Here is a 25,864-nt window from a genome sequence, read left to right on the forward strand (position 1 = left end):
GTGGGCTCTGACGAGCGCTTCCAGGTGTCTCTCAGGAGGAACCCGGGAAGACACGCGGATGCTCCCGAGAAATGGAATTTGGCTAATTAGCGTGCTAAAGCTGTGGGGCATGGTTGCGGGAGAGAGAACACCGGGCTGGGAGATGTCCGGGAGCCAGTGCAGAGACTCTGTTTCCATTTTGAACCGGAGCAGGGACTTTGGCCCGGTCCTACATGTCGGGCCACGAAGCTTCGGCACAGAGAAAGGCGTCGGCTTGGTGAGCGAGGACTCGGGGGTGCGGAAGGGAGCAGGGCGGCCCTGTGGCCGGGGTGCATCGTGGTCCAAAGACACCGACACGGGTCGCCCTGCACCACGGTGGGCGCAAGACTGCGGAGACCCCTCCCCCGGCACACCCCGGGGGCCAGAGGGTCCTCAGGGGAGACCGTGCCGGTTTGGGGTTGGCCTCCTGAAGCCGCCTCCTCGGGCAGGTGGTGGCGTGTGGGAGGAGGGGCAGGAAGCCGCTGCCATCACCCAGGTGCAGGCGCCTGGCTTGGCGCTTCGGGTTGGCCCGGCTGCTCTCGGCTCCGCGGCACATGAGGCCCGCGGAGACCCGGCTGCCGTGCCTCGGCGTTAGGACCCCCCCCAGGCCGGCCCTGCTCTGCAGCGTCACTGTCTCTCCGCCGCGGGCCGACCCTTTGCGACCGAGAACCCCCCGCCAGTCCAGCAGCCCCGTTGCCGTTTTCCCGGCAAAGTGCATTTTTGCTGAATCCCCCGCTTCGTGTTCTCTTTCTCGTCCTCTTCATTCTGAAGAAGAGACGTTGACGTCCAGCCCCAAGCCGGAAACCGACGAGATGAACGAAGTGGAGGTGGCCCCCGTTCCCGTTCCCGAGGACAAGCACGTCTGGGACCAGCCGAGGGTGGTCAGACCCACGAAGCCCAAGAAGGCGCCCGCCGTGAGCTACATGAGTGAGTGCGGCTCTGTCCTCTGTCCCCGGCCCCCGGGCTGCCTGTGCTGGGGCGGTGGTGGGGGCAGGGGGCGGCCAGAGAGGTCTCCGGGTCAGCAAACAGTGGGGCACAGCGGGGAAGTGTAGCAGCATTTATTTATTTATTTACCTACTTACTTACTTTTAAAAATATTTTATTTATTTATTTGACACAGAGAGAGAGATCACAAGCAGGCAGAGAGGCAGGCAGAGAGAGAGAGGGAAGCAGGCTCCCTGCTGAGCAGAGAGCCCGATGTGGGGCTCGATCCCAGGACCCTGGGATCATGACCTGAGCTGAGGGCAGAGGCTTTAACCCACTGAGCCACCCAGGTGCCCCTGCAGCAGCATTTTAAAAAATTGGTATTTTTAAGTCCTTTCCAAAGCAAGCATCGTGGGAGCGGGGCTTGGGTGGCATTTCCCCCCCGGCCGGCATTTCCAAGTTAGACCTTCTCCTTTGAAAGGGGGCTTGGGCTCAAGCTGGGTTCCTACGGAGGTTCCAGCGGGACGGGCCTCCCCAGGCCGGCTCGCTGGTGACTGGACCCCCACTGGCCTCCGTGAGACTTGGTTTGCTCAGCCCTACAAGGGGGGCGATAAGGCCCACGTGGGGTCGCTCTGCGGATCATTTGCAGTAACGGGGGCCACCCAGTGTCGGCGTTGAGCCCATCAGCACAGCGCCTCCCACGGCTCCCCTCAAGGCTCCGGGAGACCCTCCGCTGAGCGAGATTGTCGCACTCAGCCCTCGTCGGGCTTTCCCCTGACCTGCCCGCACACTCACCTCACGGCTTCCTTCTTTCTGCCCTCCCCAGCCCCGGCTGGAGCCCAGCGTTCCATGTCCCCGCTCCAGCCCCTTAATGGAAGGTTTGGGGCTCCCTAGGGACATTTCCCCCCCAGGCATGACACAGGCCTGGGCTGTCTACCTGGGGTTCTCCGTGTCCCCCTGAGCTGCCAACAGCATAAAATGGGAGCCCCCCCCCCCCACCCTGAGCAGGGGCGAGCTCATGCTTCTCTGAACACCCCCCATCCCGGGCTTTTTTGGCTGCTCTGTCCCTGCTCTGCCCGAGCAGTCTCTGTCCTCATGGGTGTGCCAGTGTCGTGCTATCAAACTGTAACACTGTGCCCAGATCCTCATGTGTCCCTAGAAAATAAACAAGGAGAGCTTGACAGAGCTCGTCTTGGCTGGAGGAGGCTGTGAGGCCCACCCTTCCAGAACCGTCTGAGGCTTCAGGGCACTGGGTGTGGGCCAGGCCCCCTTCCAAGGTCACACTGACTTTCTCAGCGAATGCTCGCAGAAGCAGCACCCTTGACACTTGTCGCGGCTGGTCTCTGTGGAAACTGACCCTCCGACTGGGGAAGAAGGCCCCTGTCCAAGGTCACCCAGCTGCTCTGAAGGGCCGGGCCAGGGACTCGAGCCTCACAGCTGAAGTCTGCAGCCACGAGTGCTCCTGCTCGGGTTGTGACATGGGTTCCAGGATGTTCCAGAAAGTTCTCTGGAGTACGGGGTGGTATCTTTTACCTCAGACCAATGTCCTGTTGGTGTGACGTGCGTTCTGGTCCTTCTCTCCCAGCCCAGGTTGTCCGGTGTGACACGAAGATGAAGGACAAGTGCAAAGGGTCCACGTGCAACAGGTACGGTCCGGGCCAGGCCCCTCTGGCACTGACGCCCGCAGCCCTTCCTTCGAAGGGCCAGCCGTGGGGTGTGGGATGCATCATAGGTTAGACAGACCGTGATGTCTCTGAGGTCCCTCCGGCAGCCACCATTTAAGAAAATCTTGGCCCACGAAGATGACCTGTGTCTCTCGGCCCAGAGCAGGGCTCCTGACCTTGGCACTCGTGACGCTTAGGGCTGATGATTCTCTGTGGTGAGGCTGTCCTGTGGCCTCTAGGGAACGAGCAGCCTTCTGGCCTCAAGGATGCCAGGAGCACCCCCACCTCCAGCCGTGGGGACTACAGATGGTGCCAGAAATTACGCACCATTCCCGGAGGGGTCCGATCACCTCCAGGAGACCTTGTGAGGTCGGGGCTCCACTCCAGCTGTGTATGTGAAGGGGGTCACACGGTGGCCCGGGGTGCCGTGCAGGGGATGTCAGGGCAGGGGCCATGGGAGGGCACATGTGAGCTGGCGGTGTTGGCCACTGACAGAGGTCGCGGGCCAGTGTGTTCCCCGGTCCTCAAATTAGGTCATCTCGCCAATGGACTCACTCAGCCTTGTCCATCCAGATGTTGGAGATTGGTGGCCAGGAAGGAGGGGTTTGGTTTTGGCAATGGGGCTGCTAGGCTGCTCTTTCTGGCAGCAAATGGCCAGCAGGTGCAGCAGCCTTGCAAGGAACCTCAGGTTCACGGTTGGAAAACCACGTCCGTGGTCACGAGTGGGCTTTACCCCTCTTGCTCTGGCTTTTGGCGGCCGTTCCTTTAAGGCAAACCATGTTACTTAAAAGAGAAGGTGATGGCTCCTACTTCATGCTGTGGGGCTTTGGAATTTGGTTTGGCCCGAGGACGGCCCCCCCGCACCGCCCCCGCCACTGGACTTGGGCACGAGCGTCAGGAAGTAGACTTTGAGCAACCCGCGATGAGGTCGCTCCAGGACTCGTGCGTCCCCCGAGCAGCTGGCCGGCGTGTGCTGCTGAGGAAATCGGCCAGTCTGCTGGTGAGATGGGCAGCCTGTGGCACCGAGGGCTGGTGCCACCACCGTCCCCATGCATGGGGTCTGGGCATGTCTGCACAGCTCTGGGTGTCGGGAACACTCAGTGGTCCCTTTGCGCTGACTTTCTGGGCCACAAGCTCTTACGAGAGCATCACACCTGAGTAGTCAGTGGGAAGAATGAGAAGCTCGGAGAACACGCATAGAGAGCCTTGAGAAAGTTCCAGAGTCGGGGCTTGCTGGGACCCACCGCAAGCAGGGAGAGGGACTGTCCGAGGCCACCGACGGAGAACCATATAATTCAAGTACGTCCACCATCTGTCTCCTCAACGGCATCCCATCACCCGGTGCTTTGACAAAAATCACATCTGTTGGGCCCTTTCCCCCCTGGACTTTAAAAGGTGTTCTTGTTTAGAGGAAGTAATTCAGGAGAACAGCAGCACCGCCAGCGTCTAAAGAAAAAAAAAAAAAAAAAAACAGTGTCACAGCATCTCCTTGATCTATAGCAATTAGGTGTAGTCCCTTCCTGTGCGTTCTCTGGGCCCTGGGGAGGTTCCCGCCGCTGACGCTGAAGCTTGTGAGCTACCGTTTTCACTTAAGGTTTTCCCAAGTCACGTACGTTTCAAAGACTTCATTGCTCGGGGAACGCATCAGACTCCACCATACGGCCGTGCAAACACAGGCGTGGCCGTCCCTTGGGCGGTGCTGGTTTCATTTCTAGTTTTTCATGATGCCAGACACTTGGAACAACATGGGGTCCGAGTTTCCGACCTCTGGCTCGGGTTTATATGCCTACCAGGAAAGTTTGAGAATGGGAGAAAGTGAATTTTTAAGTCTTTCTGGAAAGATTGATGTAGGCATTTCAGGAGAATCCTCACTGGATTTTATTCTTTTTTTTTTTTTTTTTTAAGATTTTATTTATTTATTTGACAGAGAGATTACAAGTAGGCAGAGAGGCAGGCAGAGAGAGAGAGGAGGAAGCAGGCTCCCTGCTGAGCAGGGAGCCCGATGCGGGACTCGATCCCAGGACCCTGAGATCATGACCTGAGCCGAAGGCAGCGGCTTAACCCACTGAGCCACCCAGGCGCCCTGGATTTTATTCTATAAAAAAAACCCACCCTTGGGGTTCGACCCCTGGAAGGAGGCATGTCCTCTTCAGCTGTACCTTCTTCGATGATGGTGTTCGAGAACGTACGTGTGCGCCTTCAAAACCACTTGTCTTCTGTGAATTGTCCTTGAGTTTGCACCTCTGCCTTCACTGCGAGTCCTAAACACAGGAGAGGAAGGCCTGGTAGAGCCCGGAATGGTGCTGGCGTGACCTCCAGCCTGGGGAAATCGCGACTCGCCTGGGCGCAGCGGGTTTCGCGTCCCTGGAGCTCCTCTCTGAGGTCAGAGTCGAGCTTTTGAAGGAGACGCACCCGGGTAGATTCCTGGTGAGAGCCCCGCAACACGTTCACCTCCGAAAATCTGCTTTCTTCTGCATCAGGTACCAGTGCCCCGCGGGCTGTCTGAGCAACCAGGCCAAGGTCTTCGGAACTCTCTTCTTCGAAAGCGTAAGTGCCCGTGCGGGCGGCCGTCGTGCGTTTGGAAGGGAGGCGGGTGGTTCTCACACGACAGGATTTCCTTCCCCTCCCTCTGTCCAAGAGCCGACCCGCGCCTGTCTCTGGGCGCGCAGACTCGTAAAGCCACTTTTGGGGAATGGGGGCTCCCCCTCGGAAGGGGAGTCTCCATCCTAGACCGGGCGTTAACATGCTCCACTGGATGGGGAGAAAGGGCTGTTTGTTGCCGCTCTCCGTTCGTAAAGCCCCTCGGATGAGTGTTCTGAGATAAGCAGCCCCAGGAACAAAGCCGTGTTCTAGAGAAAGGTGAGTCAGACGTGGGGTGAGCTTTGGCCAGACATTTCGGCTTTGTGGTTTGAGGACAAACACCCTGGACATTTCTTCTTCTTCTTCTTCTTTTCTTTCTTTCTTTCTTTTTTTTTTTTTTAGATTTTATCTATTTATTTGACACAGCGAGAGAGATCACAAGTAGGCAGAGAGGCAGGCAGAGAGTGGTGGGGGTGGGGGGAAGCTGGCTCCCTGCTGAGCAGAGAGCCGGACGCGGGGCTCCATCCCAGGACCCCGAGATCGTGACCTGAGCCAAAGGCAGAGGCTTTAACCCACTGAGCCACCCGGGCGCCCCCACCCTGGGCATTTCTAAAGAAGCCCGGACAAAGGTGAATTCAGACGTACTTACGGTGCCCCCGTCCCTGCCCCCAGTCGTCCAGCATATGCCGGGCCGCCATTCACTACGGAATCCTGGACGCCAGCGGTGGCCTGGTGGACGTCACCAGGAACGGGAAGGTCCCCTTCTTCGTGCGGTCTGCGAGGAATGGCGTGGAGTCTCTGAGGTAACTATGATAAGGATTCCTTCTTCCTGGTCATGAAGATATTGTCGAAATATCAAGAAGCACCTGACAATCTAAAGAAGCAGGGAAAAACAAAACAAAACAAAACACAACAAACCTATGAAGACTTAACTCCGTAGCTCAAACTCCCCCCCCATAGGCGATTTGCCATCTTTCCCCTGCGTGGGTTTTCCTGTGTTTCCTCTGGGCTGAGTTTTGACCCTCTCTTTGCTTCCCATCCTTGAGTTTACAGGTTGATTCTTGAATAGCATTTTTTTTCTTTCTGGAGAATGAGGCTTTCCATTTTTAAAATAGATTGACTTATTTTTTTCTTGGTGGAAGATACTGTTTTACGGCTAGGTCTGCAGATGGACGCTGGGCAGGCGGCCCTCCCCATCCTGACTCTTGCGATGGGGCAGGCCACATCGTGTTCTGTCTGTACAGTCAGAGCCATAAAGGAACTGGGGAGCACAGAGCCCGGCAGTGGGCTCTGCCCCCTCTCCCCATCTTGGTCCAGTTTCTTCATCCCTCCTGGGTGGCAGCACCTTGCTTGTGAAAGAGGGCCCTAGTGGGACCCAGAGCTGACCTCCATCTTGTGTCCAGATCTACAGCCAGTCAATTTTTAACATGATGTGACTCCTCTGCCACCGTTGCGAGGAAAGATCTATTGCCCAGAGCCCTGAGAATGCTCTGTCACCCCATGCCCGGGGCCCCTTCCCTATCCAAGACCTAGAGCCCAGCCCAGCCTAGCGGGGACATTGGGACCCTGCCTCAGCCCCCGACAGCGCCCGGCCATGGTGCATCACCTCAAGAGAGCTTTCCTGTGTCAGTGCCTATCCCAAGGTCTGTAGCTAGGACCATGGGGACCAGAGCCCCTGTGTGTGTGTTCCAGGGAGCTCTGCTCAGGACATTTCAGAAAGCACATGAGTCATTCCCCTTTGAAAGGCCTGCTTCTTCAAGAGGTCTTGCAAAATTCTCTCTTCATTTTAGCTAGGGACTCTGGGGTTGTGTAAACACGAGCGCGGAAGTTTAACCGGAAGCAAAGAACATGTTCTCGGAGGCCGAGTGACCTAACGCCAGCCACGTCAGGCTCAGCACGGGCACCACGAGGGTCTGGGCCCCGCGCGGCCTGGCATGCTTGTCCCAGAGCCGCTTCTGGGCCCTCCTGGGGGCCAACCTTGCATCTGGAGCAGGGTTCTTTGTGTTTTAGGGAGTCTGCAAACATCGACACAAACATCAGAGCTTTGTTTTCTTTAACTTCTGATTGAAGTGTATTTCCTGCCGGTATGAATGGCAGCCCCAAACCAGAGCAGCGTTAGCGGGGCCAGCGACCCTCTCACTGGGAGAAATCCTGTTGCGGGGGGCGGGGGGGAGTCTGAAAAGCCGGTCTCTGCCATGATTACCCTAAAAGGATAGTGGTTAGAAGACTGTGTTCACAAGGAAGTTCGGCTATCACTCAGACGCAAAGCCGCCTTAATCCTTGGATAACAAAAAACATCACTAATAACTGACTCCCTGTTAATCTTTTAAATGTATCATATGCCTTTTAAAGTCCTTATCCTGAGAAGAGGTCCGTAGGCTTCACCAGCCTGTCAGAGGGGTTTCTCGGCACAGAGAAGGTTAACAAGTCCTATTCTAGGATGTTCTAAGGGCTTTCGGGCTGGTAGGAATCTAAAAAGATAGGAAGATTAAAAAGTCGAGGCTGAAAAGAAACGCAGGAGCCATCTTGCTCTTTTAGGAATGAGTCTGTTTGCATTGAGCTCATGTATTCTTTTCCAGCAAATACAAGCCTTCCAGCTCCTTCGTGGTGTCAAAAGTCAAAGGTAAGCTGGCCAGTCTTTTTCTGTGTGACTGACCATCATCCACAGGTCATCTTGAGTTTCCCTGGAGGTTTTCATTCTCCTTAGCTTTTGATTAAATGCATTTGATGCCTGCTAACACTGCTGTTCTCAGCATGTAAAGGCTTTTTCCTGATGAGGTCAGTTCTTTAACCACTTTCTAACCATATCTGAACGTGGCACTGGCCTTCAGTTGCCAAACCAGAAACAGGACTGGGGCTCTCAGCTGAGCGTCACAGAAATTCTAATGCCTGGGTCCAGAGCGCCTGAAGGAAGCGTCCGTTTCTACTGGTGGACAGTAGCAGCGGGAGCCCGTGAGGAGGGTGCCGAGGCCCCACGCTGGGCTCATCAGAAAACGGGGGTTGAGAGACAGTAACGTCGGCACGAACGCCGAAGGCAAGCAGGACGAAGCTCGTGGCACGCACTTGCCCTCTCCGGCCTCCCTTTTCTTTCGCCTGTGTTTCCTATTGCCCAGGGCACGTCCCCGCGGCAGGGTGGGTCGCATCCGTGGCAGGGCATACCGTAGGCACAGGGGAGCCGTGAACTCGAACTGCCCAGCCCGGGCACTTGGCGGGAACGGTCCCAGGCAAGCGGAGATGCTTCCTCAGGAAACTGGCCCGCCGACCCTTCCTTTCCTTTGGGAAAGAGGTTCTTGCCGTCATAGGCCCTGGATGCAGGAATATCTGGTTATAAAAACATGTAGCAGCTTTTTTTCCATTTTACAAAAGTAATGCCTATTTATTCCAGATAACTTAAAAATACAAAGAAGCATTGAAAAAAAAAAGGGGGGGGGGATTTGGCCCCGTTTCTGCCACTCAGAGATAACTTTGTGAGCATTTTGGTGGACACCTTTATGGTTTATTTTCCCGGTGATTAACAGTATTTGCACTGGTAATGCATTGATACGCTTTCAAGAATTGAAAGAGAATTAAATAATGATGTATTATTCTGTGCCTTTTAGTGGTGTTCTCAACCTAATTTTAATGACCTCCCCTTCCTTCCGTTGTACAGCGTCCCGTGGGGTACAGAACAAGTCCCCACGGGCTACCTAGACCTCCGGCCCGTCCAGATGATAGGCTGGACCAGGGGTTGGCGGAAACGACCACCCTCAGGGCCAAATCCTTCCTGCCGTCTGTCTTTGCAAATAAAGTTTTATTGGCACATAGTCGCTCCCATTCATTTACACGTGTGCTATGGCTGGTTTGTACTACGGTAGCAGAGTCGAGTGGTGGCCATGTAGTCCATATGGCAGCCAAGCCAGGAGTATTTAGCCTCTGGCCCTTTGGGAAAGGTTTGCCACACCTGGGGCTAGCTGAGGGCATGTGCTCAGAGACCACAGGCAGCCTGTGTTAGAGCCACTTTCTTACCTCCGTTGTTAAAAACAAGTGACCTTGAAGAGGAGCTCTAGGCCTGGAATCAGAAACCCAGCTTCCCACCACATCCCGTGCAGACCCAGGGTAGCCTCTTGGCCTCTGCTTCCTCCTCTGGGTAGTGAGAATAGTACTTGACATGAGGACCAAGGAAGGGGGCACTGAGAGGTATCGTCGGTCCCGGGGAGCTGTGCACACACTCGGGCCGTGGGGCGTCTCACCCGTTGAGGGGCCCGAAGTGAGGTGCCTGCGGTGCTAGGCTTCTCATCCTGCCTCCGTGTGAGGGCCCCAGGAGCCCCTAGGACCTGGGGGCCAGCAGGCCATCTCACAGGCTGGAGGCCTGAGACCCAGGCTTGCCAATGACCTGACCGATTCCCTCGGTGTTCCTCTCCCCAGTGCAGGACGTGGACTGTTACAGCACCGTCGCTCAGCTCTGCCCGTTCGAGAAGGTGGGGACCCACTGCCCCAGGTAAGGCTCACTGGCCTCTGGTTTTGCAAACACAAGGGCTGAGGGAAAGAGGCCCAGGGCTAGGTTGGGGTATCATCTCATGCAGCGAAGCATAACCGAGTTCTAGGCGTGGCCCTGAGTTCTAGGCGTGGCCCTTTGGTGCGGACGCCCGGGGAAACCGACTGCTTTCTGCTCAGGGTTCTAGACCCACTGGACCTCTCCCAGAGACCTCTGGTTCTCCACCCTGGCTGCGGGGTGGGGGGCAGGTGGGGGTGGAGTTGCCTGAGGGACGTCAACAGAACAGATTTCCCAGGCCCCTGCCCAGACCACTGAGATCTGAGTCTCGGAGCGGCCCGGCGGGGAATCACCGTACTAAAAGCTTCGTGAGGTCTCTTGTCCCCTTCATCCGCCCCTTGGTTCTTGGGCTTCATCTCTGACATTTTCTCTGGGTCACTTGAGAATCGGCTCATTAGAGCCCAACTTTTCTGAGGTGCAACTTGCACACGACAAAACCCACCCACTGTGACTGTACAATCCGACGCGTCTCGACAGACGTCCCGGTCATGCGGCCACCACCGCGGTCGAGTGCCCAGCCTGCGAGAAAGTTGCCTCGAGTCACCCCTCTCCTTCCACCTCTGCCCCCATGTCCCTGCCAACCACTGGTCTACGTTCTGTCACTATAATTTTGCCTTTCCCGGCATTTCGCCTAAACAGAGCCGTCCTAGTCCGGAGCCTTTCGTGTCTGGCTTCTTTCCCTCTGCATAATGCTTTTGAGTTTCTTCTGTGCCACAAGCACATCGGTGGTCTCTCCTGTCGCCGTGCGGGGTTCTAGTCTGTGCCTGGACCACAGTTTGTCTAAAGAGTAGATTTTAAACACGTCCATCCCCCACCACCACCACCAAACTGTACTGGCTGATTTTTGGAGGGTGATGCAACCGGAAATAAAGTAACATTTGGTAACATCTGCTTCTGACGTACCTCATGGGTCCTCTCGGAGCTGTGACCCCTTCTCGGGGGGCCTTGAGGCCTATGGATTTTCTTACAGACTGACCTTAAACTAACCTGTGGACACCCCCAAGGTGTGAGCAGGGAAGAGCCCCAGGAGGGTCTGGTGAGGGAGGAGACACTGAACGGGGCCCCCAGGTCCCCCCGTCTGTGGCCCACGTTCCCCGTGGGGCTTTCTCACGGGCTCCCAGGGCCACGGCCATCACCACGCTGACCCCCTGTGAATGTTCCATTAAGGAGGACAACCTTTTACTGAATATTAAATCATGAACCTAAATCTGAAGCAGAAGCAGAAGGAAGTTACTTCAGAAAACACAAATGAACACCAACCAAGAGCTTGACACAGTGCACGTCCGGAAGAGACAGTTTCTGACCTGCCGTTCTAGAAACCGTAGGCAAGAATTTTCTCGCCCAAATTCTTTTTTCTTCTTGAGCATCTCGGGGCACAGCCTCCTCCTCTACCCCCGCCCTTGTCCCCTCCCCCACGCCTCCAGACTGTTTTGGCTTCTCACTGCCTTTGCCTGGGCTCCCTTTCCTGCCAGAATCCCGTCTCTCTCGGGGCCAGATGGTTTCCGGCCGCCATCTTGGCTCCAGCCCCATGGCGTACTGTTCCAGATAAAGGCAAAAAAACCTTTTCTTAAATAAAGCTCGTGCTTTTTCCCCCCGGTTTGGGTACCTCCCGCCACCGAGGACCCACCCATTTCCAGCGTGAGGCGCTCTCCTCATCCTCTCTGCCTACAGCAGGAAGTGGTGACCGACCCAGTGGTGATCTGACCCCTTCGGCCGCAGGTTATCAGTGCCCCTCCCTGGGACAGTCTGACTCACTGAGGTGAGGGCCCTCCACCCTTTCCTCCCTCACACAGGAAAGTGGCCTTTGACAAAGTCGATTGATTATAATCTCCCTAGTGCGCCCATGATATGAACCCGCTGACGCCCGAGAAGGGGAGGTACCATCTCTCGCAATCCCGCATTCCGACTCTCTGATGCATTTATCCTCTTTTGCCGTGTTATTTCTGCGTGTCTCTTTTGTGCGGAGTTGGAAAATTCTATATGCGTTGTTTACGAAGAGGGAAAATATCTTTACCACTGCTGGGGGGGGGAAGAGATGTTATTTTTCTTAGAGAGTTGACTGTGTGATAGTTTCCTTTCCCGGGTAAGCCGCTCGATCTTGAAATCCAAATGGGGAAGGCCAGCTGCTTCTTAAGAACTTTTGTCTTCTGCCGATCAGAGCCGTCACACGCATGTTTCTGGTTTTCCAGGGTGCGGTGTCCAGCACACTGCAAAGACGAGCCGTCCTACTGGGCTCCTGTGTTTGGAACTAACATCTATGCAGACGTGAGTACACCAACATTTTCAGTGGCCTCCTCTCCACGCATGCTCAGACCTCAGAAACGATGTTCTAAGGTCTGGATACCAGAAACCCAAGATCTCATTCCTGTGCTTTGAGCGAAATGGAGATCACTTCTTTCTGCGACCCCGGCCCTGGTTGCCCCGCATGTGGGCGTCTTGGTACTTCCACTCGTGTGTGCGTGTGGTCGCAGATGCCTGGGGACCTCATCGTGTCCGAATGCTTTCATGGTTCGGTAAATTGAATTGTGCCTTCCCATTCATGTGCGTTTTTAATGTGAAGGCTCTCAGGTATCACGTATTTAAACCCTTCATTTCTCCAGCTAACTCAATCATCCTTCCAGCTCTCCTGATGCATTTCTAGAACTGGTCCACTGTAGTCACAGCGTGTCCCCACTTAGCTAAAAGCACACAGAAGGAAATATAAATCCCACTACTCGACAGCTTGTTCATAACCACTCTTAGCACACTGCAGTCTGTTCTTCCGCATTTCCTTGCTAACTTTAGTAAGGACGTTTTAGCCTGATTGTTCTGAGTGAATCGTCCAGAATGAGTCTGTTCCCTCCAGTTGCCTGGGGTTAAGACACACGGTGTCCCAAAGGATGGGAATGTGGCCCCAGCCCTGTCCACCGGCTGTGTGATCCTCTCGCCAAGTTGCGTACCTCTCTGTAGAATGAGCCAGCTGGGATTTTCTAGTCCAAGGAATCTTTGAGACCTAGCATTTCCTGATTAGATCAGCATCACCCATCCCCCCGCCAACATTTTTACTCAGCTTTTTTCCGTCTTCATCTTAATTGTTCTCTCCCACACACCACCACCATCTTTGCCTCCGTCTGCTTCGTGGGTTCCAGATTCCTGTAAATCTGAGGTCACTAAGTCAAAGCAGTCTTCATGGCTAACCTTTTTCTTACCCATCTTTTTCCTTTCCTCTTTGAGTCTTTTTCTTCTCAGGAGCCATTCAGCCACAATTGAGTTTTAAAAGCTTAATGGAGTAAAATATTGTGTATCAATTGTGAAAAGAAATGTTTGAGCCAAGCTTTGATTTTAAAACACCTTAAGAATAAAGAGATAGGCCAAGTGATTCTAGCCAAATACAGAGAAACAATTAACCAGCATTGGCAATATTCCTGTCTGATAAAGTGGAATTTAAGGTTAAACGTACTGAATGGGACAACACAATTCTTGTGGAATGACGCGAAAGGTGCAGTTTGTGAAGGTCTGAGATCAAATCTGTATGCACCGAACAACATGGCAGCTAAACATATAAAGTTTTTTTATGCAAAGAGGACTTGATGAAAATTAGTAATAATGTAAAAATTTTACTATTTTGGGGTTCTGTAAGAACACCATTTCTAGGTATTGTTGTCCCCCCCCGTTCTGCCTTGCTGGAATGTACCTGCACTCATAATTACACTGATGGGAACAGGCATGGGAATAGAGACCTGTATGTGGTCTTGAACTTGTTCTCCAGGGTTTCGAGCTCTTGGAACCACAGTGCTCAGCCCAGGGCTTGGCACATAATGACTGTTCAGTTAATGTCTGTTGAAGGAGTAAATCAATGAAGATACTACATTAGTTGATGTTTAAATATTAAGCTCTTCCAAAAATAAGGAAGGGAGAAAGAAAAAGAAGAGAGGGGAGACCAGGCGGGGAGAGGGGTGGAGTAGGGAGAGAGGGAAGGCCGTTCCGTCCATCTCCAGGGTTCTTTTCTGGGCTCGGTTTCTAGGTCACTCTGTATTCTGGGAAATGATGATGCCTTTTGGAAAATGTCTGTTTAGCTAAGAGATTTATTTTGGGAGAGTTGTCTCCAAATCTTCGAAGGGCCCAGTGGTGCCGCCTTCCTGCCTGCTCACGTTATCTGCCAGTCTCCTCCCTTCGTGGTGCGCTGCAGGCAGGAGAAGCAGCAGGACGTAGCCCAGAGAGCAAGGTCTGGGTCACAAGATGCGAGTTCAGACCCGATTGTGAGATCGCGGGTGAGCCTTTCTCCTGCTCGGAGCCTCAGGTTTTCTCATCTGTCTTTCCTGACTCCCTCAGCGGCTGGAGAAGTTCTCACCCTTGGGCCCACACCAGAATCCCCCAGAGGGCTCATTCTGACAGATTTCTGGGCCCCACCCCAGCCTGTCTGACTCCGTGAGTCTGGAGAAGAGCCAGAGAATCTCCTTTGGTGACGAGTTCCCAGATGACGCTGATGCCGCTGTTCCGGGACGACAGTCCCTGGAGCATTCTTGGTGACGGTGACAGTGATGATCACGGTGGTGCCACTTGCCTTATCAACTAACATCTCCTGACGGCTGCCGGCAGCAAGCCTGCGTTCAAGCCCTGAGCTCTCTTCCAGAGAGTTCTCTCCGGCCCTCACAGTCCCATGAGGAATGGTGGACAGCGTGCTGGCTCTGGGGGGTGGGGGGGCAGTCCTGACTCTGCTGTTTGCCGGCTGAGAGATTTGGGGCAAATCCCTGAACCCCCCTGAACCTTGTTCCACTCGTCTGCTAAGAGAGGATAATAACACCCAGCTCGCAGGGTTGTTGAGAGATTTCTCTGTCACTGCACAGGAAGCTCCGACAGCAGGGCCTGCCTTGGCGAATGCTTGAAAGTGTTACCTGTGATGATGACCCACCATTTGTACTAAGAAAATAAGGGCTCTTGGGGCCAAAACATGTCATTCAAGGCCACTCGGCAGACAAGTGGTGGAGGCAGAGGCAGGACGAGCTCCGGCCTCTCTGAGACCCGATTTCTGTGGGTGGCAGCTGTTTATTTGCGTCACTCGAGGCCTAGGAAGAGAAAGCGGACGCCTGCACGTTTAGGAAGCTTCGTGAGAGGGGACACGATGAAGGAAGGGTGAGAAAGGGGAAGACGGGTTGCCCAACGCTGCGGGTGCTTGGAGAGGTGTGTGTTGATCGCGGCCGAGAGCCGCGCCTCTCTCGTGAGAAACATCTACCGCCCACGCGAGAGTCTCACACTCAAGGCTGCAGCTTGATGTTATCACGGAAGACTTGGATACCGCGGGCGTCCAGAAATCCTCCGGGGACAGGAGGCAAAGGACTGTCACAGGATGCAAAACCAGACCGCGGCTCCTCCGGGCAGCGTTTCTGCGGGCGGTGGGCTCGGGTCCCCCCTTACCCACCGGCTGCTGCGGTCGAAGCAGTCCCGGGCCTCACGCCCGAGGACTGGGTCAGCGGAGTGAGCAGTGTCCAGAGAGATGGAGGAAATGCCTGCCGGCGAGAAGAGCGCGCGTTCGTGCCGGCACAGCTCACCCCCCGCCAACCCGGCGTTTAGAGGAATCCTGAAGTCTCCGTCTCTGAGATGGTCGTCCGTGCACTGCTTCCGAATCTTTGGGGGACACAAACCCTTTGAAGGGCTGGAAACTTGCAGATCCTTTTTCCAGGGGGATGATTAAAAAGGCTTCCTCGTGTGGACGAGGTAACCCGCTGTCCCTGCTTCTCCGGGGTCTCCCACGTTCAGTGCTGACACCAAGGAAGTGCTTGCTGATGTGCCACTCGGGTCTCCCAGGTCCTCCAGAGCCCACTCGGCTAAGGACCTGCCCTTGTCCGTGTATCAGAGAAGAAAGGATGTGTCGGCCCAGAGTCTCACGTGGCCTTCGGTGACTCTGACAGCTCAGTCCCAGAGAGCGGGCACTCGGTCTCTCAAGCCCTTGGTGTGGGAGCTCCCCGGGGCTCTCGCTCTGCCCGGCCCGCGGCACAGTGCACTTCCCAGGGACCCCTCAGGGCGGCTTCGGGTGCCGAAAAGCGATTTTTCTTCTGATGCAAAACCAGCGGCTTCTCTGGCAGGACTGAGTTTTGAAGGAAGGGGTCAGGAGCCCACGGCCTGGCGGGGCGTCCCTAAGAGAGACTGCCCCAGACTCCCAACGTGTGAGATTCCAGATCTGTGTGAGATTTCAAATAGGGATTTTCAAGGAACCCACCTGAATCTGTTCACTCCCGTCTTGGTGTTAAGAACCTGCTTGATGGGTTCCTTGCCCCATTCAAAGGGCAGCTCGGGGTACCTACCCTGTTCTACGTTCTGGGTCTGCAGACCAGACCGCGCCTGAAGCCCCGTGTAAGCAGGATCCTACAGGATTCCTCTTTCCCAGCCCTCTCTCGTCACGAAGGAGGTTCTGGATGGGTTAGCCAATGGTTGGGACCCCCCATGTACTGTGCAAACAGGTGGCCTTGAGGACAACCAAGGCCAGACGCACACATGCCCCCTCCCCCGCTGAGTGACCCCCGCCAGGCGGTGTTCACAAACTTGGGTCCCGGTCCACCGTGGCCTCGCCTCCACTCCCTGCACAAAGCAGCACCCCCCTCTCCCTGCTCGACACACACGGAGTCTGCAGGCTAAGCCAGTGAGGGCCGCGGCCACGGGTCACCAGGTCACTAGGTCTGGCCTGTCGACGTCATTCTGACTCCATCTCTAAGTTGGCAGCTTGCTGAGCTAGAATAAGCTGCTGCCTTGGTCAGCTTGACGCACCCCGTTACCAGAGTCTCGGGGGCCGTTCCCCTGGTGACTCTGTTTCCTGAGTATCTGGAAGTCCTCACTTAAGGGACCTAATGGATGTCCCGTCAGAAGCGGTATGTGTTTCTTAGGGCTGCCGTGATACATGAGCACAGACTTAGTAACTTGGTGGCCTTCCTCTCACAGTCTGGAGGTCCGAAGCCCAGCACAGGCCTCCCCAGGTACAGGTCAGGCTGTCGGCAGAGTTCTACTCCTTCTGGAGCCCCCCTCCCAGGGGCACCTGTTTTCGTGCCTTTCTCACTTTCCAAAAGCTGCCCACAGCCCCTGCCCCCCCATCCGCAAAGCCAGCCCTGCGGCATCTTCAGCTCTGTCTCCCATCTCTGCCCCGCTGGCCTCCCTCTTAGAAGGACCCTGGGGATGACTCTGGGCTCCTCTTCTCCTCAAAGTCCTTACCTCCGTCCCAAGTGCGGCGTCCTTTGGCCACGGGCGCTCACGTGGTCACAGGCTCAGAGACAGCCATGCGGACTCTCCGGAGGCCGTGCCTCTGGGGGCCTCGGATGCACAGACTTTCCCTTAGCTGGACCTCAGCGGGCATCTCGGCTAAGCCACTGTCTGTGCTGCCCCAGCCAAGTCCTTGGTTCTCACCAAACCCACGCGCTCTGGCCTGTGGAGTGGGAACGGCCGGACAACCTGTCCCGCTGGAAGATGAAGTGAGATCCCAGGCCCAAAGCGGTCCGCCTGGGCCCGGGACTGGAGAAGCCGGGAGTCTGCATTCTGTCTGCTAAGGGGGAAGGAGGCTGCTGAGCCCACATACGGATCCATGTGGCCCTGGCCGCTCACAAGAACCCCCGGCCGGTGTTGAAAATGCCAAATCCAGGCTTCCCCCACCGCTGCTGCTTCCGGGGGTGGGGGCGAGAAAGGGGGTCAGGCACCGTCACCGGGTGAAGGTGCTGCACGGGGCTCTGGGTTGCGGTGAAGACTGACACCCACGGCCCAGGCCAGGGTTGGGTCTTTACCCCAAGCCGGAGGACAGGATCACAGACGTGGCCGGAGTGGGTCACCCACGTGGTGCTTCACCTCGAGTGTGCCTCAGTTCCCCGGCCCCCGTCGGGGGCGACTGAATCAGCTGGTCAGGGTGACCGAGGACCAGCCACCCCACATGGGATTGGTTAGTCTCAGACATTCCGTCCTGCGGATCCTTCCTCTGCTGGCTCCCTAAAGGCCCTGGTGAAAATTTAACTCCAGGGTTTGTAAGCCAGGAATTGGACTGCTTGATAACTTTGGAAAACAGCACACCCTGCCCCTATTTAAAAACCAGCAGCTTCCTTGGCACCTAGAATAAGCCTAGACCCCCCCGTCATCCTCACAGCCCCGCGGGATGGGCCCGTTCAGCTCTCCCACCCGCCCCGCCACACTCCCCTGACGCTGTATTCTAGCCACCGTGGCCCTCTTTCTGTTCCTGGGACATGACAGGTTCACTCTTACCCCAGGGCCTTTGCACAGGCTGTCCCCTCTGCCTGGGATGCTCTTCCCAGATGTATTCATAGGCGGTGGCCCGTTCCTTTTTCTCACCCAAATTAAACCTCAAATGTCACACCAAGAGCAGATTAACCATCCTGAGTGTCTCCACCCATTCACATAACCTCATGAGCCAGCTTTATTTTCTTCACAGCCAGAGTTGGTTCTATGTGTATTTGCTTCCTGGTCAGGCTCCCTCAACTGCCTGAAGGCCAAGTCTTTATTTTGTTCCCTGCTGAGTTGTCCTCCATTTAGCACAGGGTCTGGCACCCAGTAAGGTGCTCAGAAAACCCTCGCTGAAGGAATGAATGCGTGTATGAGTGAAGGATGCCGGTTCTCTCGGGAGAGACCCCAAAGGAATCAAGGGGGCGATGGGTGTTTCCTAGGGGTAACTTGGTCAATGACACCCCCTCCCCCGCCAGCGTGGCCACCAAGTCCTGGTTGGCGGGAGCGGGGCCTCGCCTGGGAGCACAGCACTCTTGACGTTGATCCCGGCCCTTCTCGCCCTTTCAGAGTTCAAGCATCTGCAAGACGGCCGTGCACGCGGGAGTCATCCAGAACGAGAGCGGGGGTTACGTGGACCTGATGCCCGTGGATAAAAAGAAGGCCTACGTGGGCTCGCTCAGTAACGGAGTCCAGTCTGAAAGGTAGGGCTGCGTCCTCCGGCTCTCGTCACCCGAGGCCACCGACCGTGCCCCTGGGGCACCTGGGAGGGAAGCCAGTGTCCTGGACCCTGGGAGGGAAGCCAGTCAGGCTTGTGTTCATTCCCACCAGAATGCACAGGACAAGGCTGTTCTTTTCTCTTCCTTTCTGTTTTAAAACTGAGAACTTTTTTCTATGACGTTATATGTTTCTGTAGAAGATTGAGAAGCCTCCCATGAGCCCCCCCGCCAAAAACAATCGTCCATAAGCTCTCACCTGGGGGGTTACCATGAGGCTTGTGCTGCGCCTCCTTCTGGTCCTTTTACTTGGCACGGGCGCGAGGAAAACACACAGGATCCAATTACGGTGACTCAGTGGTTCTCTGCGGCTAACAATAGTGTGGTTATGTCCGTCACAGAAGTAAGAGCCAAGGGCTTGGAGCTCCGCTTCTCACTGGCTTTGTGCCCGCCAGCCAGCTGCCTGATTCCTTGTACCTTAGTGTTCTCCCTGTGATACGGGGACAGCACCGGCCCCGGCCTCACGGAGTGGCTGGAGGATTAAGCCAGTGGCTGTCTGTGACTGAGAGCAGCGGCTCTTGGAGTGGACAGTCGAATACTCTGTATTTTCACTGATTAGGTCATCAAGCAGCTCCTAAGCTCCCCCACCCCATCTCTGCTGGTGACCCCACACAGTTGCGTCTGGTCGGCACACTGCACCTCTCTCCTGTTTGGGCAGTCCGTCCAGCACTTTCCCATCCCAGGAGGGGCGGGTGGCGATTGTCCCGTGATGGCCATCCTCGTGGGGGAATGTCTGCACATGCCAGTGCTTATTTCCAGAAATCTCTGGAAATGACATCCCTAGATCAAAGACTGAGCAAATGTCTGAGGCTTTTGGGTAGGCCTTTCCAGAATGTTCTTAAGGGGTCCCAGGGTGGCTTCAGGCTGCCAGTTGTCTCCTGGCAGATGCTTCTCAGCCTCACCTGTGTCCTGTTGCCATGGATGTGCCTCACGGGCCTTGCAGCCCAGGGACCCAGGCCCCAGTCCCGGGGTTTCCTCTGAGAGCCCTGTGACCTCACACAAGGCATCTGGCCTTTCCTAAACCTCGGCTCCTGGGTCTGTGAAATGGGTCTGATGACTCGCCTTCCCCAGGGCAGACCCCTGTTGGGGGTGTGTTTGTTCCCGGGGCTGGTGGGGAAAGGCACACAGACGGCAGAGGCTTACAGCCCAGACGGCGACTTCCTCACAGTGCCGGAGGCGGGAAGTCCCCGATCAAGGCGTGGACTGGGGACACTTCCTCCGGAGGCCTCTCTCCTGGGGGTGTAGACGGCCGCCTTCTCCCTGTGTCCTGACCGGTTCTCCCTCTGTGCGCATCTATGTCCTCTGTCCTCCTTTAAGGAGACCCGTTGTTTTTAACTTCATTCTCCTTTCAAAGACCCTCTCCAAATACGGGCCGTTCTGAGGCGTTGGGGGTGGGGGTTTAAGTGCAGGAATAGGGTTGGGGGACACGAGGGAGCCCATAATGGAGGGGAGCCCTGAAATTTTTATTTGAAGGGGCTTCTTTCAAAAAGGAGTATAAAATCAAGAACACAAAACGTGCCGGGCCTGGAAGCTCAGGCCTTCCTGGTCCCCCTGCCCATACCCCCAGGTCCCCGGGAGCATTAGGATGGCACACAGACCCCGCCAGGGGCCCACACAGACACTCTGCCCCGAGCCCCGATGCTGGAGTGGATGGTGTCTGTGTCTTCCCCTTCAGCGTGGGCAACCTTTGTTCGGGAAGAGCTTAATGAAGGGGAATCCCGTTCATTGAATGGGAGGGGATCAGGCAGCTGATGAGTGGAATTTCCCGGCCAGGCTGGAAAGAGGTCCTGGACACCACTCCGCGGAGCTCTCTGTACCCCGCGAAGAGGAAACGGTCCTGCTGAGGAAACGTGGCAGGCCGGCCTCGGCGCTCACTGCCCGGCTCGTCCCTGGGGCCATGTCAGCGGCTCCCCGAGGGCAGCCACTGGGCTTAATGTGTGGCCCCTCCACGTGGGTGTCTGGGATGGGTCCCCAAGGTGGTTTCTTTCCCACTGTCACCCTCCCTGCCCCCCCAAGACCCGTCACTCTTTATCTCCCCCCGAGGGACCAGCCCGGAATTGCCGTCATCATTATAAATATCTTCCAGGCAGCCCTTCCCGGGCCCAGAGTGGCCGATGCCCGCTGCACTATTGGGAAGGGTTCTAGGGAGTTCTGCAGCATCTCCAGAGTTGAGATCCTGCTTCCTTTCCTTCTTGGACTCGCTCACTTGGGACTCAGTTTTCCCACCCATAAAGGGGAAGGTGCTAACACCTGCCCTGGGGGCGTGGTAAGGTGGTGGGTCTCAGACCAGCCCCCACAGACGAGCAGAACCCAGGTCAGCCAGGAGCTTGCTAGAAAAGTGGGCTCTCGGGCCCTCCCCAGACCTGCAGAGTCTGAAGTTCCGGGACTGGGCTCTGTGATTTCCATGAACACGACTCCCGGGGGTCCTGGTGCACGTCGGACGATGCCGTGAGGCTGGTCGCGTCCCCGGCACACACAGGCACCACGTGGGATTCTGATACTTTGCGATTCAGACTTGTTCTCCTGGGGCCCCGGGATGCTGGTGCTGGTGGGCAGTGAGACAGCGGAGTCCACCCCTGCACACACAGAACGGGGGAGGCCACGCTGGGAGGGTGCTCTTGTGGGGTGGGGTCTGATGACATTTGGGACCCTGCTCCCCAGCTGGGTGTCCTTGGGCAGGCGGTTTCCCCGAGCTTCGGCCCATCCTCTGTCACATGGTCGCTGCGAGGATCATGGAGAGGGTCTGGCCAAGCGCCGGCCGGCGGCTCACCGTACGCGCCCCGTGAACCCGGGGCCCTTGTACCTATAGTATCACTTAGAAATCTGTTGCTCACCTCGGTGCCGTGGTTCCTGCACGTAGGGCCAGGTGACTTGTGCGTAAGAAATCGGCTGTGTGGATGGTCTTTCGGGACAAGGGGAGCACCTTGCAGGCAGTCACTCTTCCATCCGTGCGTCTGTCCTTCCGATGCACCCTCACCCGTCAGGGGTCCAACGCTTGACGAGCCGGCGTGATGGCCCAGGCACTGGGATCCAGCAGGGAACACGTGGCCTGATCTCTGCCCGTGAGGGCCGTGACATCCGGTGGGGCAGAGATGGCAGGAGACAGGACCAGTGCAGTTGCAGGGGCCCGGGCGTCACTCTTCTGCAGGGAGGGCAGGCAGCTGAGCCCATGAAGCAGGGCCCCGTCTCACTGTCTGGAGAGCCCTCCTCGGTGACGTGGCTCTGGCCATGCCCCATGGCCCCTCGTTGACATGGGACCTCTGCAGCCCTCCACACAGAGACCAGAACTGGGAAACCTCCCCAGAGCCTGTTCCCATTTGGGGCTGCGGGAACCAAGCCTGGGGCTGGAGGGTGGTCTGTCCCCAACGGCTGCTGGTTCCTGGGAGAGGTCCCCGTGAGTCCCCAAGGAGTCGCGGATGCCGGACACTCTGGGACGGGGCACTGCGAACTTCATGCCCCTTCAGGGACTCCTCCGGTTGAGCAAGCAAACAGAAGCCTCCTGAGCAGAATTCTCAGCACAGAGTCCAGAAGTCAGTCTGGCTGCAAAGTAGCTTTGGTGTAGCGGTGGTCTTTTTCTAGAAGAGGATTTCCTGAGAGTTTTGAAAGACGTGTATGCAGAACTGAGGCCGTGTGGGAGGTCAGGAGTCTTCTGTCTCACACACATGTCCACCAAGCATTCGCAGAGGAAAGGAGAGGTGTGAGGAAGGGCTCTCGACCTTGGGACCGGGCTGTGCTGGAATGTTCTCGTAAAGAAGCTGGACATCTGGGTGAATATCGGTTCAGGAATTTTTCCTAGACCAGGACTGTTTTTTTTAAAGACTGATTTCACAAGGAGATTGGGAACCACACCGGTGCTGGCAGATAGCATTCTTGGCCACTTGGTTTTAACAAACATAACCCGTACACAGAGGTGGATGGTCTATACGTATGTGGAAGGACTTTCATCTAAAAGTGAGCGTCGCATTTGTAGGCAGCGTCTTTGTGCCAGGCCCTGACCTCCTGGGGCACGTCCAGCACAGGCTTAACCAAGAGCCACACGGGGTTCTAAAGTTTCTGGTAGACACAGTAACAAGTAAAAAGAAGGACAATTTAGAATATATTTGATTGAATGCATTGTATCAAAAGTATCATTTTAATGTCAATTAATAGAAAATCATTGAGAAGAAATAGGCACTTTTAAAAATAAGATCTTGGAGCTCTACCCTGTATGACACACAGCCAGCATCTCCGTCTGGGCGCCTCCCATCTCACGTGCCCAGTAGCCACTGTGACTGGTCGGCTGCTCTACTGGGCAGCTCAGCCCTGGGACTCGGAAGGGTTGGGTGTCTGAACATCCCTCAGTGTATCTAGAAACTCTGAGAAGCAGACACCATTAAGCTGTTGTTTCTAGATGTCACGAGCTCCTCCCTCTCCCCCAGGCTGGCTGGATCAAGGCTGGGTGTCGGGTTCCCACTGCTGGGCAAATGGGTGTGTTTCCCCCGCCCCACCCTCCAGGATCTGTACGCACAGTAGCTCAGCAAATCCCCCCAGCAGCCCCATGAAGTGGGGACTCCAGTTATCCCCACTTTATCAGGAAGGAAAGGGAGGCCCAGAGAGGTTGAGGGACTTGTACAAGGTCACCGGCCAGCAAGCCCCAGAGCCATGACTGAATCCAGGCCACCTACCCCCCCCCCCACACACACACACCTGTTCTCTTCACCAGCACATGTGATCCCTGAGCCTGGGGTACGGGCCTTGCCCAGGAGGGGTCAGGTGAGCCTTCAGGGCAAGGGCACACTTGTTTTTATCTTTGAAAGTTTTTTTTTTTTTTTTTAAGATTTTATCTATTTATTTGACAGGCAGAGATCACAAGTAGGCAGAGAGGCAGGCAGAGAGAGAGAGAGGAGGAAGCAGGCTCCCCGCTGAGCAGAGAGCCCCATGTGGGTCTCCATCTCAGGACCCTGGGATCATGACCTGAGCCGAAGGCAGAGGCTTTAAGCCACTGAACCACCCAGGCACCCCATCTTTAAAAGTTTATATTAGAAAAGAAATACATACTTAACCATTTAAGTAATAAGTCTTGCCGGTAGAAAAGCAGAGTCCTGCCCAGGTGCCCGGCTAACCTCTGTTAATTGCTCACGTATAGCTTTTCAGGCTTCCTCCCCCAGGGCACATACAATCCGTACAAAATCAAGACGGAGATCATATACCACACACTGTCCTGAAAGTCTTTTCCTGAAAGAATATTTTTATATTTCACACAATAAGAGGAGGATTTGTGACAGGGTTTGGGCTTCTGTGGGGGTAGTGACTTTGTCACCGTGCATGGACCCGCCGCACGCCAGGCACACGGTCCTTTCCCGGGGGGCGGATTGGGGTTCAAACAGCATAGGAAGGACTGTTTGCAGCCTCCACTGACTGAGCACCCGACCCGGGGTTGCTGGCACAGGCTTGCGTTCGCCTCCCACTGTCCCTAAGGACCAGATGCTTCCATAGGCCCTGCTCTGCCGATGGGAGAACGGGCTCAGAGAGCAGGACTAACCAAGGTCCTAGGGATGAGGTCTGAAGCTGCGTCTGCCTGACTCTTGAGTTTTCCTGGAAGATCTCTAAACAGATGAGACTCTCGGAGACCAGGGTTCGGATCTTTGAAATAAACCAACAAAATATCTACACTGTATACAAACACCTACACGCATATACGTCTATACATATCAATACGCATATAGACACCTATACAAAGAAATGATATTTCTTCATAATTAAAAAGAAAGTGAACCCTGAATAAGTCACAGGAGGGCCGTCGCGAGTTCCTTTCCTGTAATCCGTCTGACGCTGGGTTCTGTGACTCCGTGGGGCCAGCCGCCGGCTCGTGGGCAAGCCCACGGTCCCTCCTGGGACAGCCCACCCCGCGCCGGGAATGGTGTGCCATGCTGCCCTTGCAGTCTGGGTGGCCTGGTGCCAAAGGGCCATCAGTCCCTGCCTGAATGACCTCCACCCGCAGCTCCAGGATGCAGTCCGATGTTTGCGGCTCCTGAGGGCCTACAACCTCCCCCACCCCCCGGAGACCTGGGGTGGGCCGATGTCTCCCTCAGAGATGGCCGGCCACAGCCCGACTGCTCCAGATAATGGTTAGGGGCCTCGACGCACCTGGGTCCGCATCCCAGCTGCACCTGGAACAAGGTGTTCTGTTTGGGGCAAATTGCATCATTACTCAGAGTCTCGGTTCCCTTTCTGTAAGTGCCGAAAACCTTAGAGATCTCGTGGGGTGCCCTTGAGGGATGCACGGGGCGAGCTTATGTAAGGACCCAGGAGGCATCCTGCAGGCAAGCAGGGGCAGGCAGAGCCGCCGGCTCCCAGGGGTGTGTTCTGCTTCTCCCCCAGCCCTTCTGGAGGTCTGTGGGCTCTCTCTTCCTCTGTTCCTTCCTATTCTTCTTTTTAAAATTAGAGAAACCTCCAGAAATCATTTTAATTTTAAAATAATTTTAAGGAATTCATTTCAAACGATTAAAATCTTAATTTTAAGACATTTTAAGAAAATAATTTCTAGATGTAATTTCCAGTTATTTAAGAAAATAATTTCAAAATAATTTCAGATTTCAATTACTGTCACTGAAAATCCCACAGCCAGCGTCCGCGTTCCCGTGCGTTTCCTTCCGGATTTTTTTCTGTTCACAAACCCCTTCTTTCTTGTTTCCGTTTTGCCTGAAACGGATCAGACTCCCTGGATTGCGAGGGTAACTGATTTTTTCAGTCAGTAACCGTTTGAATGTGCTCCCAAGCCACGTCCCACGTAGCCACGCCATCATTTCCGTGGCTGCACCCTCTTCCCTTGTGTGGACAGACCGCCCCTGGACGGACATCCGGGCTGTTTCCTTTCGCTTTGCTGCGATAAACAACACAGCAGAGAACATCTTTGCACCAGCCCATGTGCTTTCCGACAGTTTCTTAAGAGAACTTCCTTCCGGTAGACGGTCGCAGGGCCAGACCACGTCTCTCTGAGGGGTTAGGCTTCTTCCACGGCAAGAATGAAAGCCCCTCCCCTCCCCACGCAAGGTCCCAGCTGATGCGATCCTTACCCATCACTCTACCCTCTCGACGCGCTGTCCCTCTGCATGACTCTTCGCTCGCTGGCCTCTCTCTTCTGGGGACGTGTTGAGACTAGCGCCTTTGCACCCACTGTCACCTGACCCTGAATCTCCCCCCCC

The 25,864-nt window shown here is 55.6% G+C and overlaps 1 protein-coding gene and 1 long non-coding RNA gene across 4 annotated transcripts in view; one reads left to right on the forward strand and one right to left on the reverse strand.

Annotated features, from left to right (window-relative positions):
- The window catches only part of CRISPLD2 (cysteine rich secretory protein LCCL domain containing 2), an 84,900-nt gene that overhangs the window by 29,928 nt on the left and 29,108 nt on the right, over positions 1-25,864 (forward strand). For 2 of the 3 annotated variants that reach the window (XM_045076381.1, XM_004753882.3), the window contains exons 7-14: positions 790-945; positions 2,528-2,588; positions 5,087-5,153; positions 5,859-5,989; positions 7,766-7,809; positions 9,591-9,663; positions 11,907-11,982; positions 18,475-18,608. In XM_045076381.1, the coding sequence (XP_044932316.1) occupies positions 790-945; positions 2,528-2,588; positions 5,087-5,153; positions 5,859-5,989; positions 7,766-7,809; positions 9,591-9,663; positions 11,907-11,982; positions 18,475-18,608 (742 nt within the window). Of the gene's footprint in view, positions 1-789; positions 946-2,527; positions 2,589-5,086; positions 5,154-5,858; positions 5,990-7,765; positions 7,810-8,835; positions 8,990-9,590; positions 9,664-11,906; positions 11,983-18,474; positions 18,609-25,864 lie in introns of those variants that run through there. The other variant, XM_045076382.1, reaches the window with a different exon arrangement.
- LOC123391003 lies at positions 1,247-5,090 on the reverse strand. The gene is made up of 3 exons (XR_006605636.1): positions 4,719-5,090; positions 4,220-4,392; positions 1,247-4,052 (listed from the first exon to the last, which is right to left on the reverse strand). It is a non-coding gene; the product is annotated as an uncharacterized LOC123391003 (long non-coding RNA).

Source organism: Mustela putorius, unplaced genomic scaffold (assembly GCF_011764305.1).
Source record: "Mustela putorius furo isolate JIRA1106 unplaced genomic scaffold, ASM1176430v1.1 tig00000174_pilon_pilon_pilon, whole genome shotgun sequence".
Classification (NCBI taxonomy): domain Eukaryota; kingdom Metazoa; phylum Chordata; class Mammalia; order Carnivora; family Mustelidae; genus Mustela; species Mustela putorius.